At 45.4% G+C, this 16071-nt stretch overlaps 1 protein-coding gene across 2 annotated transcripts in view; it reads left to right on the forward strand.

The window, feature by feature from the left end:
- The first annotated feature begins 6953 nt into the window (after positions 1 to 6953).
- Ankrd44 (ankyrin repeat domain 44) overlaps positions 6954 to 16071 on the forward strand; it is a 299425-nt gene continuing 290307 nt past the window's right edge. The window contains exon 1 of one of the 2 annotated variants that reach the window (XM_052193557.1): positions 6954 to 7203. In XM_052193557.1, coding sequence (XP_052049517.1) covers positions 7177 to 7203 — 27 coding nt within the window. In that variant the 5' untranslated portion in view covers positions 6954 to 7176. The remainder of the gene's footprint in view (positions 7204 to 16071) is intronic. The other variant, XM_052193558.1, reaches the window with a different exon arrangement.

The raw sequence follows: 16071 nt of genomic DNA on the forward strand, positions 1-16071 counted from the left end.
ATCTATCCGGTTTGAGGTCAAAGATAAGACTGGCAAATTCTATTTGTGAGACTGGTTTGCTGCCAGAAATGACTCCCATCGAGGAAACCCCTCACTGGCATTGTCAGGGTGGAGTCCCCAGCTTGTGCTCAGACACTGAGAACCATCTATAAAACTTTTCATTGGCTTTAAATTCTTCAAGGAGACAAAAATGCCAGGACTAGTTATCAGATGAATCTCAGTTACCTGCAAAAACAACTCATGCTTTCTGAGCCTGCTTAGTCTCTTCTCTGCACACTCTGTGTTGGGGGCGTTGTGCTGGTGTGGACTCAGTCTCACGGCTGGTAGGTCAGACTTACTCACTTCATAAGGGCAGCCGAGGCTGCAAACTTGATGCTTCATGGCTAGTCAAATTCAGTTAGCAAGCCAGACTCCTTTTCTCAAATGAATTAGTTATCTGTAGGAGAGGAAGTGGCTTGCTTAGACTAATGTCTTCTTGATAGCTCTTTTGATCAAGTTCACCAGAGGCTCCACATAGCATCTCTATTTGCCACAGACCTTTCCAATATTTGCTTCCTCTGAGTTACAGGGTCCCCTATTGGGTCATTTTCTCTAAAAACAATTCTGGGGGGGGGGGCAGATTCTTTATACTCCTTTGCTCCCAGATAACTACAAGGTATTTCTACTCCTGATCTAGCCCATTTTAGCTCCTGAGTAACTGACACAGAGACCTGGTATTTTTATTAACAAGCTGCAGCAGTAATAGCTGGCAGATTCTGATCTCAACTATCCTGCTAAATGTATTCCGTTTATAATTGAAAAAAGAAAGAGCCTTTCATTGGACTAAAAAAGGTGAATTTCAGAGAGAATATCTTATGTCTGTATGGATGTGGCACCTGTCAATAATACATCTGATGGTCTGTTGCTGAGGCAGGAAATAGGAGGTGAGACATCCAGGAGGCAGAAAGGATTCTGGGATAGTGCCAGGTATGGGAGATTTGCCTGGGAAGATGTGACAAGATGAACTCATGGTGCCTGAGCACAGGTAACCAGCGTGTGGCAGAATGTAGATGAGAATAAATGGGGTATTTTAAGTTGTAATCTAGTCAAAGCTATATGGACAAGGTATTTGTAAATATATTTTGAGTCTGTGTCTTAGTGCTGGGAGCATAGGCCTGGGAGGAAGAACCAGACAAACTTCTACACTGTTACTTGCCATCTGGTCTTGCCCTGGCTGGCTCTGGTCCACTTGTGCCCTCCTGGCTGTTGTGTCATTGCAATCTCATGGCTAATCCTCCGGGTCTTTCCACATGCTCTCCACACCTTCTTCTCCTTGTGGTTCCCCTCTACCCTCTCCTCTGCTTTGGGACCCCCTGACTGGGACTGGAAGTCCCACCCTGTTCTCTTCTGCCCAGCTAATTGGCTGGTCAGCATTTATTTCCATCAGAGGTGATGGAAAATAATTTTTATATAACATTGAGATGGGGGATGCTTGACCATGCCATCATGTCTGGACTGCAACCAGATGTTTGGGCTTAGAAATCAGCATCTGAATACAAACATGTGCATAAAATCATCCCCAACATTTTTCATTCATTCCTAATGAAAAGAGCCCAAGTATGGGTTACTTGGTACCTAGGTCAAAGCACGCACTTAGATATGGTGCGTTTTGCTCCCAAAATCCAAAGGGATACAGCAAGTAAGATGTCTTCTTTTGCTAGTAATGTGCTTTCATTCAGATTTTTAGTTGCTAATAACACAATGCCACAGGTTTGCTATGTTATAGAGAAAAGAGATTTATTTCGGTTTAGAGTTCTGGAGGAGTTACATCTACTGATAGCCTTTTTGCTAGTCGATCCTGACCTGGGTAAAGGGTGTTAAGTGGCAGGAAACAGGGAATATGTTCTCACCCCCGTCACCCATTTTTTTAAGTATAAAAGTACGTTTATTTGGGACATGGGAAGGGGGTTTGGGAAAGGGAGTAGAGACAGAGAAAGAGAAGGGACAGAGAAAGACAGAAAGAGAGAGGAGAAAGAAAGAAGGAAAGAGGCCATCTGGGAACATGTGTGTGTGGGAGGGAGGGAGGAAGACAGGGAGGAAGGGAGAGAGAGAACTCCCTTTCTTATATGGCCAGCAATACTTCAACCATAAGGCCCCAGCCTAATAGGTTTATTTGACTCCAGACAACTGCAGAACCCTTCCCTTGCAATACCACAGGTAGATCAAGTTTCCACCTTCTGAGTGGGGATCAAATTTTAACACGTGGAGCCCTGAGGGCCACTCAAACTGACACAGGGTAGTGGTGGAAAGGATGGCAATTTATCTTTTACTTCTCGGGGGACATCTTGATCACATCCAGATCTCTGGACCACCAGAAACGTCAGTAAAATGGCTAACTCCGGAGCTGTGCAGCCCACACTCTGGCACACATGTGTCTTGTTAAAGTATCTCACATACTTTCTGTTCTGTTCTGTTCTCTGTCTAATCATCTGAGGTGTCTCTAACATGGTGATCAAGTAGAGCTTATATTACATAAACAAGACTGAAGAGGTGAACTCATAGGCTCAGTCCATATAAACCGGAATAGTTTTAAAAACATTTGCTCTCTTGGTAGATGCATGCCGGGTGTCTCATTCTGTGTCCTTTTGTTGAAGTATAGTTACAGCACTGGTTGCAACTGGCGCAACTCTTACTTGAGTTAACAACGATTTGTAGTTAAACTCACAAGCCCTTCTGCCAGCTGCCCGGACCAAAATGGGTTAGTTAATGGGGCATGTTCTGTTCTACCGCCACGCCCCCCTCCTCCACGCCAACTCCTCTATGTTGTTCTATGGTGGTGCTGATGTCCGCATTCTGGTGCTAATGTCCGCATTCCGTATGACTCAGTACTACCCCGAGTCTTCTAGTCTATCAATAGTTGCAAAGGGCTTCTGGTCAGTCCATCCTCTTGGGATTCAGACCCAGAACAAACAGCTGAGGTGCATATTTAATATGATTTAATATGATTTAATATGATAATTTAATAACATACCAGAGTAGACCTGGCCTCCAGGTTCTCCCAGCATCCCTTAGTGCCTACCAGGCATACCCTGTCCTCTGCCCTGAACTTTCCAGCCCAGGGCCTGGGCTTCCCCTCCCCCAGATGCTTTTCCTACGAAATCCAGACATTTGGTTTCTCTTCCCTTCCCTTCTTTCTCTGCAAGGGTACTTTCTCTTTTTCTCCCCCCCACTTCTGTCTCCCTTCCCATGGAGACTTCCCTGGCCTCATTCATTGGGACCACTGAACTCACCCGAGAGTGGTTACAATAAGTGGTTACAATATATACTCTAATCTGGCTTGAGTTGGCTCATTTCACTGGCAGAGAAATAACTTATCACATCCTACCATGATAGCCTTCACTAAAGAAGCCTTGGGATTCTGTTACTGATTGAGTATGCATCCTCAGTTACATATGACATATATAACTATATTATAGGTCTTCAGTGATTTATACCTGTGTATAAGCTCATGGATTACTATTGCCATAAGCCTCAATGTAATTGGTGGACCAGGAGGGTCCTTGGAATCTTACAAACCTGTGATGCTACAGCCGGATTTCAGGTGGCAGTCCCAACGGTTTGCCTGCTATAAAATTCAGGTACATTGCAAAGTTCTCACACATATTTAGTTTTTAGGCTTGATATCCTGCCAAATATTAAACATTTTAAGTGGGTGCTTTGTCTCTGCTGCCCATGGTCATGTGTTTGTGTGTTCATGCCAATGTCATCTGGGTATTGACCCCAGAGTCTTAGTACAGCAGGAATCAGGGAGCTAGTTTAGTGGAAGCCTGTGGGCCTGTATCCATATACTACAGAGTTTTTCTTCTGTTGCCCTAATGTATTTTACAGATTTATAATGTGAAGATATATATATATATACATATATATATATATATATATATATGTATATATATATATATATATGTATATATATATACATATACATATAAAGATGCATTAACATGTAAGTCCTGATTTTCTGGAAAGGCACTCAAGTTAATTATTTTAGCCTATTTTTTTCTTTTTATTAGGCCCTTGGCCTGTTCAAATTTCACAACCTCTCACCTATGGCTACAGCATAGCCGTGTTTGTATACACATGGATGCAAAGGACACGTGAAGAAGTTGAAGGACAACTTTGGTTCTTTCTTTCTACCTTCTTTCCTGAGGTAGGATCTGTTGTTTCTGTGCTGTGTGTTCCGGGCTAGCCTAGTTTCCTGTCTCCAGCCCACTTGCCAGGGATATCCTTGGACTACTTTGCATTACTTCTGGCTTGTTTTGTGGGTTCAGGGAATCAAACTGGTAGTTTTCAGGCTTGTAGGGCAAATGTTTCTACCTAGTGAGTCATCTCATGGCTGTTTTTGGTGTTTTGGGTTTGAAACAGGGTCAGGCTGGCTTTAAACTTGATAGCTGAGGATGACCTTGAACTCCTGACCTAGTTTACAGTACTGAGATTGTGGGCTCTTGGATCTTCGCATTTGAGTTGCTGATGCTACACATTTGGATTGTACTACACATTGTGCTCGGAGCCACAATGTATCCACAATGTCTCCACAATGTATCCATCATGTTACTGCTCTGTCTTCTAGTAGTGTTCCGGTGTATGTATCATTTAGTTGTTGAAATATTCAGCAAATATACCGGTCCATTTCTTTTTCATTTCTTAACTAATTAGGGCAGGATATTGAATTTTAAAATAAATTTGTGTAAGTAGATAATGTTCTGTTTGAATTTCAATTCAGGAAAGTGAAGTCAATGTTAAAGCACTACTTACTATTTCTATGAGAGAAAATGTCTCCTAGGGTTATGATCACCTCCCTTTCAATGACAGCCTGCTGTAGCAGCTCACATTTGGGATGTAGAAATAGGAGGGTAGAGAGTTCAAGGCCAGATTGCCAACATTATAGCATGACTATCTAAGAAAGAGAGGAGGCAGGTGGGTAGGGGGGACTGTCTCTGACTCGAGAACTCATGCATATGCATATCTGTGATGAGTGAATCTGTCAATGTACACAATATTTTACCTCTCTTTAGAAATATTTAGCTAGGGGATTCCCTGTCCCATTTACTTACAAATCTATGTAAGATATTAGTAAATGGATGAACAGCAGCATGAAGAGGTGCTTCATACAAGTAGCAAACAACCGAGAAGGGTCTCAGGAGTGCTGACTTTGGAGTGTGTGTGCTGCTTCTCATTGGTGGCCACAGAGACCCTGGGCGGTGCTTCCTCCGTCCCCCTTTTCTGCACGAGTGGAATCACAGGGTCTAGGTTAGGTAGGAGTAGCTTTGGGATTTAGCTGCTTCACCAGCCAGAGTGGGAGAAGGAGAAAGGCACGGGTGCTACACAATTGCTGTAGCTCCCTTCTACGAGATCTTTGTTGAGGCACTGCCGGTGGGGAAGAAGAATCTATAACTGGTTTAACCAGACACTTTGTGGTTCTGATTTGCTGTTTGACAGTCTTGAAAGTCCTGCTAGGAGCACCAGCGGCTTCCCAAGTGTGGGTTTTCTCTCATTTCCTTGATTAACTTTCTTCCCTAGGTCTCAGGTGTCCCCCTCTTTCAGGTAGCCTACCCTCAGGCACCGGTCTAGTCTGGTCTTTTCCTTCCTAAGTACTCCTTCTTGTGATCCTTTATTTCAGTTTGGAATTATATCACTCAGCAATGGCTATTTGGTTTCCATGAGTGCCCTTTGAGTGTAGGCACCTGCCTTACTTAGGGGTTCTATTATGACAAAAAAAAAAGTGACTAAAAATGACTTGAGGAAGAAGAGTTTGTTTCTGCTTCCTCAGCCACATCACAGTTCATCACTGAAGCCAGGGCAGTAACTCAAGGCAGGAACCTGGAAGCAGGAACTGAAGCCCTTGCCAGGGAGAAGTGCTACTTACTGGCTTGGTGCTCATGGCTGGCTCAGTCAGCTTCATTATACACCCAAGATTACCTACCCCCACCCAGGGTGACACAACTCGCAGAGAGCTGAGCCTGCCCACATTCATCATTAATTTTTCTTAATTAATTTCTTAATGCCTCCACCAGCTTGCCCACAGGTCAATCTGGTGGGAGCATTTTTTTTTTTTTAAACCGAAGTTCCTTCTTCTCAAATGACTGTAGCCTTTGTCAAGTAGAGGTAAAAAACTAGGCAGCAGAGTTTCCTATCTGCGTATGCCCCATTTTTCTCCATGCCCAGCCACTGCCTGAATTTATAAGTGCTTTTCCAGATCGCAGAAATATCAACACTTACTACGGATTGCTACCACTGTATTAGAAGCTCAATCTGTTGGACAGCTGTCTTCTGTGTGTGTAGGGTGGGAGTGGGAAGCGTGCAACTTACACTCTTGTAGGAATAAATCAGCTAGGACTTATCTAATCCAGGAATTTGGTGCTTTTTTTTTCCTTCTCAGTTCCACCTCCAGCCCCAAGCCTAGGCTACCAAGTTAGGGTAGTGTGTGGTTTAACTAGTCGGTGACTGGAGGGTCCCAGTTCCGGTTCCTTCCAAGGCTATGCGTTAGAGAAACCCTGGACTCCCCAGGGGTCCATGGCCTCCTTATATTAAACAAAGAGATTGTCAGTGCTGCGCCCAGGTGGCAGAAATTCGGAGTGTTGGAGCAATCTGATTAGGGAAGAGATTTAGGGAAAGGGGGTGTGACGCAGTCTGCAGGGTGAAAGTTGGTGGCCTGTGAGTGGCAAGCTTTTTGGACCCCTGGGGTGTGTCTATGAGGGATTGCCCATCGGTGGCGTGCGCGTGGGTGGGATCGCTGGGGAGGGTCGGCGTCAGCCCCCCCTCCCCTTTCGGCTGGCCCCGGTCGGAGTGGGGTGCAGGTGAGGGAGGGCGCGGGGCCGCGGGCTGCGAAGAGCCGCCGCGGGCGGCAGGAGGCAGCGTCGGCCCGGGCGGCGCGAGGCAGCGCGCGGTGATGTCAGTGGCGGCCCGGCTGGCAGCGGCCGGCACTTCCTGTATAAAGGCGGGCGGGCCGGGCTGCGACTCCCGCGAGCCGGGGCTGGGCTCTGGGAGGCAGGCGGCGGCGGCCGAGCGGTGGCGGGGCTGTCACCTTCGCGAGCCCGGCTCCTGGCGTTTTCCCGGGCCGTTCCTTTCGTTTCCCCGGGCTCCCGGCGTTGACATCTGCGGAGCGGAGAGCTGTATGTGCGCGCGCGCGGGAACGGAAGAATGGCAGTGCTCAAACTCTGCGACCAGGTAGGGGCGCGGGGCGCGGAGAAGGGGGCGCGGCGGGCGCCGAGCGAGTGGAGCGCGCCCCGGGCTGTTTACGCGCAGCCTTTGAGCGTGCACGGCCTGCCGCCGGGCTCGGCTCCCGCGCAGTCTCCGCCCTGGGCCGTCGCAAGTGCGCGTTCGCGGCCAGAGAGGGTCGGCGGGATGCGGGAGTGGCTGCCGGGCGCGGGGAACGCGAATCGCAGCCGCACCGGGAGAGGGGAACCTCGGGCTGCATCGTGCACTCAGGAGCAGTTAGCCTGGGGGTACTAGGGGGAAGGCTGCCCGCGGGGTCAGGAGGAGGAAGGTGGATGGCGGGAGAGAGGATCGCAGCCCCGCTGCCCCGACCCTCCCGCGTCAGGCAAGGGGCTGGCCCATATCCCCGCTCCGGTGCAATAGGCTGTCTTCATCGGTTGGAAAGGACACCCCGACTTCCTCTTTAGTTGTCCAGGGGCTGGGTGTGGGGTGTAGGATTGGGGGTGCTGAGAGATGCGAGCTCTCGGCCCAGGTCTCTGAGTAGGAGATGGATTCAGGTCCCTGGCTGAGCTCGCAGGCGCTCAGTGCCCATCATCTTTGTTGCTTTTCTGGTTGAGACATCACACCAGGCAGCCCTGGAGTTCTGCTAGAAGCAATGGGATTATTTATTGAATCCGATTGACAGTCTTTGCTACATGTCTGGATAATGACACCCACGAAAGCCCAACTAAATTGAGTGAAAAACAAAACCTCTTCACAGTTCTTTACATGAAAAAGGGGGAGAAATGTCTCAGTTTATTCATCCTCATTGAAATGAACATTGATTTGGGGGCCTGATAGCAGAGAGACGATCTTGACTTTGATACATGGTGTCAAATAGGCCAGTCCCCTCTATTAAACACCTCAAACTTCTTAATCGGATGCATCTGGTGTCTTGCTAGTTAGAATTCAGCCAGAATGTTCTGCAACTTAAATGCAGCCTTTGCAGGAGTGAGCCACAATGCTTTGCTTTGCCCCTTTAGATTAAATCTACTTCAGCTTGCTTTCCTTAAGTATTTACAGCCCCCTTTCTTTCTCTCCCCGCCTTGGTTCAGAAGTCACTGAGTTAAAAACTCTGTTAAATTTAGCAGGGAGAGCAGCTGTTAATTGTGTGAACCTGCCCCTCCTCGTTGGCTACTGAACATTTAAAGTGCTTGTAAATTGATATTAGGATTTTCTCTACCCTTTGTTCCCAATTTTTGCCAACTGTTAGACATCTGCTGATTTTAAGTCTTACGTTGTATTGTGTCCAGAGTCCTTTGAACGTGGATGGTACACATTCCCCTACTTTGTTAATTCCTAAGTCTTCAGAGTACAACGTGGCTCTCTGTAGTAGGCATTGTTATGTTACACATATGAAAGAATTCTGTGTAGATTTTACTTAGAAAGATGCTAATCATTTATCCTGCATTCCTTATTTTCTAAGTAAAACAGCTGACTAGGGAAAGCAAGAAAGTCTTCCTCAAGATCCTCTCAGGCTGCTCCGGAGGCCCTGAGCTATATCTCTCCTTCCTTTCGGCAGATGTGTTGAGGTAGGGTGAGAAGGAGCTTTTTCCTAAGGTACCCCAGCCCTGGTGAAGAGTGTACCCCTGGGCTCCGCAGCACAGGAAGCCATTCTCTGGCTTCTCAGAGCAAGGCTTTCAAAGATGTTTGTCTTTGGAAATCTTTCTAAATACACCCTCTTTGTTTCCTCAGTAAACTCCACTTGCCATAGGGGAGAAAGAGGTAAAACCTTCATTTGACTCCATCTCCTGTCATATAGAAAGAGCCAAGGAGTTCTGTGACCCAGGAACACCTAAAAACTACTAGTCTATTTTGGGACAAAGCCAGAGGAAGATGGGGTGTGGCGGTGGTAGGGTGGGGTGGGGTGCAGTGGTGAGCAAAGATGGTTTCTGTGTTTCTTTAGGTCCAGGAAGTATGTTCTCCTTGCCTTATATAGTCTCACTTTTTGTTCGAATCTTACTTCTTAGAAGTTGGCTCTTAAGCTCAGCTACTGATGCTAACAACCTGTGGATTAAACTCCTCCTAGAAGAGCTTGCCCCATCTCTGTGGGGGGAGCCACCTGCATGGAATCTCTGCTCCAGTTGGAGGTGGGGCAGCCTGCTCTCTCCCCAGGGACGCTGTAACCATCCCAGCATCTCTGGTCTGTTCAATGTCCTGATTGTAAAGCGAATCTTGATTTTTGGCTACAGCTCTTTGATTTTTGGTTTGAGGACACATTCCACGGCTGCTGATAACTTGGATGTAGTTGAAGTGAGAGGTTATCATCAATGACATTTTCTGTCCTACTGACACTAAAGGCTGGGTGTGGTCATCACTTTGACAGTTCTGCAGCGACCTCCTCGGAGTCCAGCAAGAGAAGGGTTATGGTTTTTTCTAACTTGTTTGGGGAAGATTAAAAAGTAAGGGGGAAGGGAGAGGCTGCTGCGGTTTTTTAGTCTTCTACTGTGAAAAGGAACAAAGCCTGACACTTAGTACTTCTGCATTTGTCTGTCTGTCCTCTTGTTATCCTGTTTTTCTTTCTGGAAGTATTTCAGGGACCATTTTTGTTTGCGCAGGACTGAGGGGTTTCCTGGCATGTGATGGCAAAGCCGTGACAATTCCTAGCAACTGGAGGAGTTGGTTGGTTACCCTCTGCAACATTGTTATTTACCTATGTAATTAATATAGTAAGATAACCGTTTCCTCATAGGTGGACATTAAGACATTTGTTGACGTCTTGGGAGAACTGAGATGATCATAAGGCTGAAGAAGGTTTCATCACATGCAAACACAACGTGTTCAGCTTATAATAAATAGTCGTGCAGCCTTTTGCAATTGGACTTTAGAGTTGAACTTTTCTGTTGAGTTTTTTGGGTGCGTTCATTATGAATAGAGGCAAAGCACTGTAGAGATTCTTAGTGTACTGCCATATTAGTCTGGCTCTTACCTTTTCAAAGTTACAGATCCAGGTTTGCGGGGTCCTTGTCTACCATTTGAATGGTGGACTTCTGATGTGGATTTGCTAACGACAGCAGAACTGCTCCGTTTCTCTCGAAGAGTCTGGTAGACAAACAGCTTTGGCAGTTGGCCCTCTCGGAGCTCCCTGCCTGGAGGCCTTATGGTTTAGTATCTCTTCGCCAAGCGCTAGCTCACACTCTAGTCACCCACGTCCTTGCCAAAGGCACTGTCTGGCAGCTGTGGCAGTGGCCAGATAATAGAAATCCCCACGATCTGAAAGCAGGATTTCTGGCCACGGTGTGAGGCCATTGGACATGGTTTTTTGTTTTATTTATTTATTTTTAAACAATCAAGCTGCCCTGTATTTTCAGCTATGCTCTGCGTGCTGGATTGCAAACCAACAGTGGCATACGCTGCAGAAGGGAAGAAAGAAAAGGACGAATCTAACTTGGAGATTCTGTTCTGCTTAGACATATCAACCCATGGCATGGATTTGGGAGCGTACTCGATGGCTGGTATTTCCTGGCCCTGTGCATCATGGTGGCTTACAGTGATGTTGCTCTTCTTGTGTGCTAGGTCCTCGCAGTGAATCACCTCCCTTAATCCTCATAGTCACACTAGCAGGGAGGTGGTCACTCCTACTTTATAGCTGAGAAAGCAGGAGGAGGGAGGCTAATGACCTGCACAGGTCACACACCCAGAGAGCAGTTGAGCACAGTGTCCTCCCGGGGCCTTCTGATTGCACGGGTGGGGCTCGCTCACAAGACTATACTTTTCATAGTTGAAAAGGCAGCAACAGGTATAGAGCTCATGTCTCTCCTCTTAGGTATGGGAAAACTCTGGCAAGATAGCATTGACTACACCCCGCACATGGGGTCAGACCCACCCAGTCAGAGTGAGGACCTGCACGTGGCCTCTGTACCTGCTGGCCTTTACCTGCCTTGTCTCCTTAACCTCTGCACCCAGCGAATGATGTGTTGGTAGCATGGTGACTCTTTTCACTATTATTTATTTATTTATTTTTGCATAGCATGGGAACCTATAATCATCTTCCGTGTTGGGCTGCCTTAGGAAACCAAAAAGCCAGGCAAGCAAATGAAGAAGAGTTTTAAGAGTGGAGCTAACTCCGGGTGGCATTTGATATGACTCCTTTAAAGCTTCTGCTTACCCGGGTGCAGACGTTACACGTCCTGTGTGATACCGTCAGTATCTTGAATTATGCTGATACCAGTTTGCCATACCAAGGACTTTTCTAAGCAAAGTTATGCCTCTCTTAAATACATCGCTATCTGCTTCAGGATAAATGAAAGTCCAGCCCTAAATAGATGGAGCCTCCTCTTTTAAAAGAACACTTTAGCTTTCACTTCCGTTATTCTAAATAGAGAGTAAACATCAACTTGAAAAGACGCAGTTCTTATACTAGACACATGACCGGGACATCTTTAAAAAGGTTTATATTTCAGAAAGATAAATACAATTTGTCAACACACATTTAGAATGTAATGTTAAATTGCTTTAAAAATTTATATTTAGTATAATTTTTTCTTTTTATGTTTAAGAATTTGTAATTAAAAATTAAATTAAGAAATTTTAATTTTACGTTTAAGTTATTTGTTTCTTCATGTGTGAGTATGTGTGTGTGAGTTTGTGAGTTGTGTTCTGCATATGAGGAGGTCAGGGAACTCTGGGGATCTAGTCTTTCCTTCTGCCATGGGGTTTAGAGGATCAGACTTAATCATTAGGTTTGGTGGCAAGCACATTTTACCACTAAGCCATCTAGCCAGCCCTGCATGAATCTCTGAAACCCAGACATCTGATAATGCTGTGCTTTTCAAAGTTCTTTCAGATAAGACACTCAGAGAGGCAGTGAAATGGCCCAGGTAAAGCCTCTTGTTGCATAAGGCTGATGCTTTGAGTTAGATCCCAGGAACCCATAAAAAGACAATGGAGCGAACCAACTCTCTAGAGCTATCCTCTGCTCTCCACTTGTTCTTCTCGGTGCACATACACACGCCCTCCCCCCAATAAAACAATAAAAACATGATATAGCACTTTCTTTTCAAACCTCCAAAGAAAATTCCATACTGAAGCTAATATCTTAAACAATAGGCAATAGGGCAGGAAGGATTGCCTCTTGGATAAGACACTTGGTAGCAAGCTTGAAGACCTGCGTTCAATCCCTGGGATCCACATGGTAGAAGGAGAGAACCGACTCCTGCAAGTTGTCTTCTGACCTCCACATATACTTTGTGACTCACGTGCATCTCCCCTCCCTCAAGAAATGAATAAAACGTAGTTGAAAAGAATCTTTTACAGTAGTGGTGCTATAGCTCTTTTAAGACTTATTGATACTTAATATTTTTCGAAAGTCTCTTTGTATATGAAAACTCCTGGTGACTGGTTCAGTGTTTTCTCCTATTTTCCTTTATGACCTCATCATGCGCTCAAATATTTTAAAATGTTCATTGATGATTGGGAGCTACATAGACTTTGGTGATGTCACTTTTGTCTAACCTAGGGCCCTTTGAGAACAATGAGGGTGATATGAAATGTTGGCTGGAAAGGGACCGTCCAGATACATCTCTAATCACAATCACATGTAGACTCCTCTTGCTTCTGCTTGCTCACCTGAGTTTTGACAGTGACACCGAACTGGTTTGGCTCATTCGAATTAGGTCTACATTGGAGTCTGTTTACCATGTGTAATCCCAGGGTTAGATCATGGCTTTACTTCACACATTGGCTCAGAGCAGGTGATGGTGAGTTGCAAAGGCATCTGACAGAGGCATTCTGAGTCTTATTGTCAAAGATCAGGGAGGGTGTGATGACCTAATCTGTGTTGTTGTGGATTTAAGAGGAATTGTGTACATTGTGTGTCAGACAACACTTGGAGGTCAGATTTATCTGTGGGTTCTAGGTTCCTCTTTGTCAAATGAAGATGTGGGCTGGATGTCTTGGCAGTCCTGATCTCTGCCCTGTTCTTCTGTGCCTCAGTTCTTACAATGGGGTTTGCTTTATAGTGTCTCCTGTGCATGTGGCTGTGATGTGTGTATTTGCACATGACCTGTAATTTGGTTATCCAGGCAACAGGGTTAAATGGTTACAGGTTCCTGAAGAGGTTTGTTAATTAAATATCAGTGATTTAGAAACTGATTATTATATTCTTCCCCTGCTTTGTTTTATAGATAATCTAAGATTGTCTGTTTTATAGGCTGTTTCTCTTATTAGTATAATATCTTGTCTCTGGATTTCAGAGGTTGAGAGCAGATAGTTTTTCTGATCAGTGTTCATGTTTGTAAAGAGCTGGTAATCTGTAAGATTGAAATGAATGACTCGAGTCTACCTTCAAATTGTGATCGTCATAATTTAAAAGATACTTTCTAGCTGGACATGGTGCATGTGTCTGTAATCCAAGTACTCAAGAGGTGGAGGCAGGACGGTTTATTCTTGGCTCCATAGTGAGTTCAAGGCTAGCCTGAGTTACATGAAGTTACATACCTGTCTCAAAACAAAACAAAACAAAACAAAACAACAACAAAACAAACTTCTTTCACTTGCCTCTCCCTTTGAACTAGAAAATCACTGGATCTGTCTCCATTACCCAGTAAGCCTTGACCATCCTTCTGTAACTCTCTAGGCATCTTCAATACTGGAAGACCATTTTGCTCCAAGGAAGTTTCTAGAGCTCTTCATAAAAATAATTAGATCTGCAGAGACACTGGTGCTGTTGTCCTGACATGGAAACTTAGTAGCAGTTCTAACTTGTCTCTGAAAGTTTCAGGATTAAATTGCTTTAGTTTTTCTTTGATTGATTTAAAAAGATGGCATAAGATTGAAAATAAATTCTTAGAGTCCACTTATTGTGGGTCTCTAGTAGTTACTGGCATCAAGCTGTCCCTGGCATTTTCTTGCTAATCCCGTCTCCGGCTCTCCCTTGTCAGGAACTGGCTTTAACCTTTCTCAAGCCTGATAAATACACTTTTGAGACTTACTGAAGGGGCGTGAGTGCTTTCCCCAAGAAGGTCTTCTGGGACCTCCAGGAGCCTGATGGGGAGACACAGACCCTCGAGGCTACTCTTAGAGAATTCTCTTGAATTGCCTTCAGGTAAGAGAAGCATTCTTCCCAGACCCTGGGTCTCTTGTGAGCTGGGCCAGCTTGGCGGTTCTCATAGGTGCTGTTTGGGTGACTCCCATGGTTCTCCCAGGTAGAATCCCTTTTCTTAGATATCGTAGTTGCAGCTGGGCCTGGTGAGTCTTACTGTTGGATGGGAATTGGGTACAACTAGAAGGGTGATGACAGACATCTTAATGACTAGGTGCTTCTGAAGAGATGGGTCCTTGTCAGGGAGAGGAGACTGGTGTTGGGATCTGATACAGGGAAGGTGACGAGAAACACTGGAAAGCAACAGACATTATGCTGTAAAGATGGGATGCCCGGCAGAAATTCAGCTCTCTTGGGGCCAGCCACCCAGTAACTGAAATAGTGGACCAAAGTTGCTGATACCTGCAGCCCAGGAAAGAGCGAGATGGGTTCCTAAGCTCGAACCTGGGAAGGAAAAGATGATTTTCCATATTCCTTTAAATCCACATTCATTCCTTTAAAGTTTTAAGTCTTGGGATATTTTAGTATGCATTGTATAATAGTAGCATTTAACATCTGCGTCTGCTTTTTGTTTGCGTCATCTTCGTAGCCATCACCTGTAGCTGTCTTCCTCTGGCCCCATCCCATCTGACCTTGGTCACTGCTCTCTGCTCATAAAAGAGCAATCAGGATGGTAGAACTTAGGTTAGGCAATTCTCCCCACTCAAAAGCCTCTCTCTGGTCCCATACAGTGGACCAGAGATACAGTGCAAGCTAAGGCCATTCAATGCTTTCTTCAAAGTATAATAATGGATAAGAGCAGGTACAATGGGGACTGGAGAGATGGCTCAGTGGTTAAGAGCACTGACTGCTCTTCCAAAGGTCCTGAGTTCAAATCCCAGCAACCACATGGTGGCTCACAACCATCCACAACCATCCATAACGATATCTGACGCTCTCTTCTGAAGTGTCTGAAGATAGCTCCAGTGTACTTACATATAATAAATAAATAAATAAATCTTTAAAAAAATTAACTTACAAAGTAATGGGGTTACACACACAAAAAAGAGCAGGTACAATGAATTAGTTAGGACTGTACAGAAGACTGGAAATGAGAAGGAACACTTTATATGATTTAATCCCAATAGCAGGTCCTCGTGAGAATCCCAGAGATTAAGGAATTTACTTGGGACTTATGAATCTGGGAGTCACAGTTGGATGGCTTGACCCCAGGCTATATGTGTTTCCGTCCTTATGGCCCCTGAAACAGGGGCCACTATCACAAGAGACCTTTACATTGGTACTCAGAGTCTAGTTGTAGGATTAATGTGATGTATGCCTTGTGCATGGAAGACCCTCATCAAATGTTGGTAGGGTAAATGTGACATCAAAATAGCCATCAAGGTGGCTGGAGGTTTAGGCTACATATGGAATACTAATTGGGGACAACAGGAGTCAGGCATAGAGTCACTGGAGAAGGCTCTGGGGAGCCACAGAAGGTCCAGCTGATGCTTAGAGAGGGAATGCCTCAGGCAGCAGTTGGAGGTGAGTGGTGTGCCGTACGTCTCAGGTGAGGGGCTGGAGAAGGATGAGTTTGTTGAAGCGCAGAGTTCTTGTTGGTTAGGAAGAATAGAGGTAAGGAGATAACTGCTCAGTGCCTAAATAGGAGAGGGTCCGGTATATTAATGAAGGGATCTCACTAGTTCTTCTGACCAACACTTCGTGTCCTCTTGGAGAAGTGGGTCTGAGACCTTGCAAAGCTCATTGTAATTGGTTCCTGCCTCATTCCATCAGGTAAATGGATATGACAGTTGACATGA

The sequence above is a fragment of the Apodemus sylvaticus genome, chromosome 9 (genome assembly GCF_947179515.1).
Source record: "Apodemus sylvaticus chromosome 9, mApoSyl1.1, whole genome shotgun sequence".
Lineage (NCBI taxonomy): Eukaryota > Metazoa > Chordata > Mammalia > Rodentia > Muridae > Apodemus > Apodemus sylvaticus.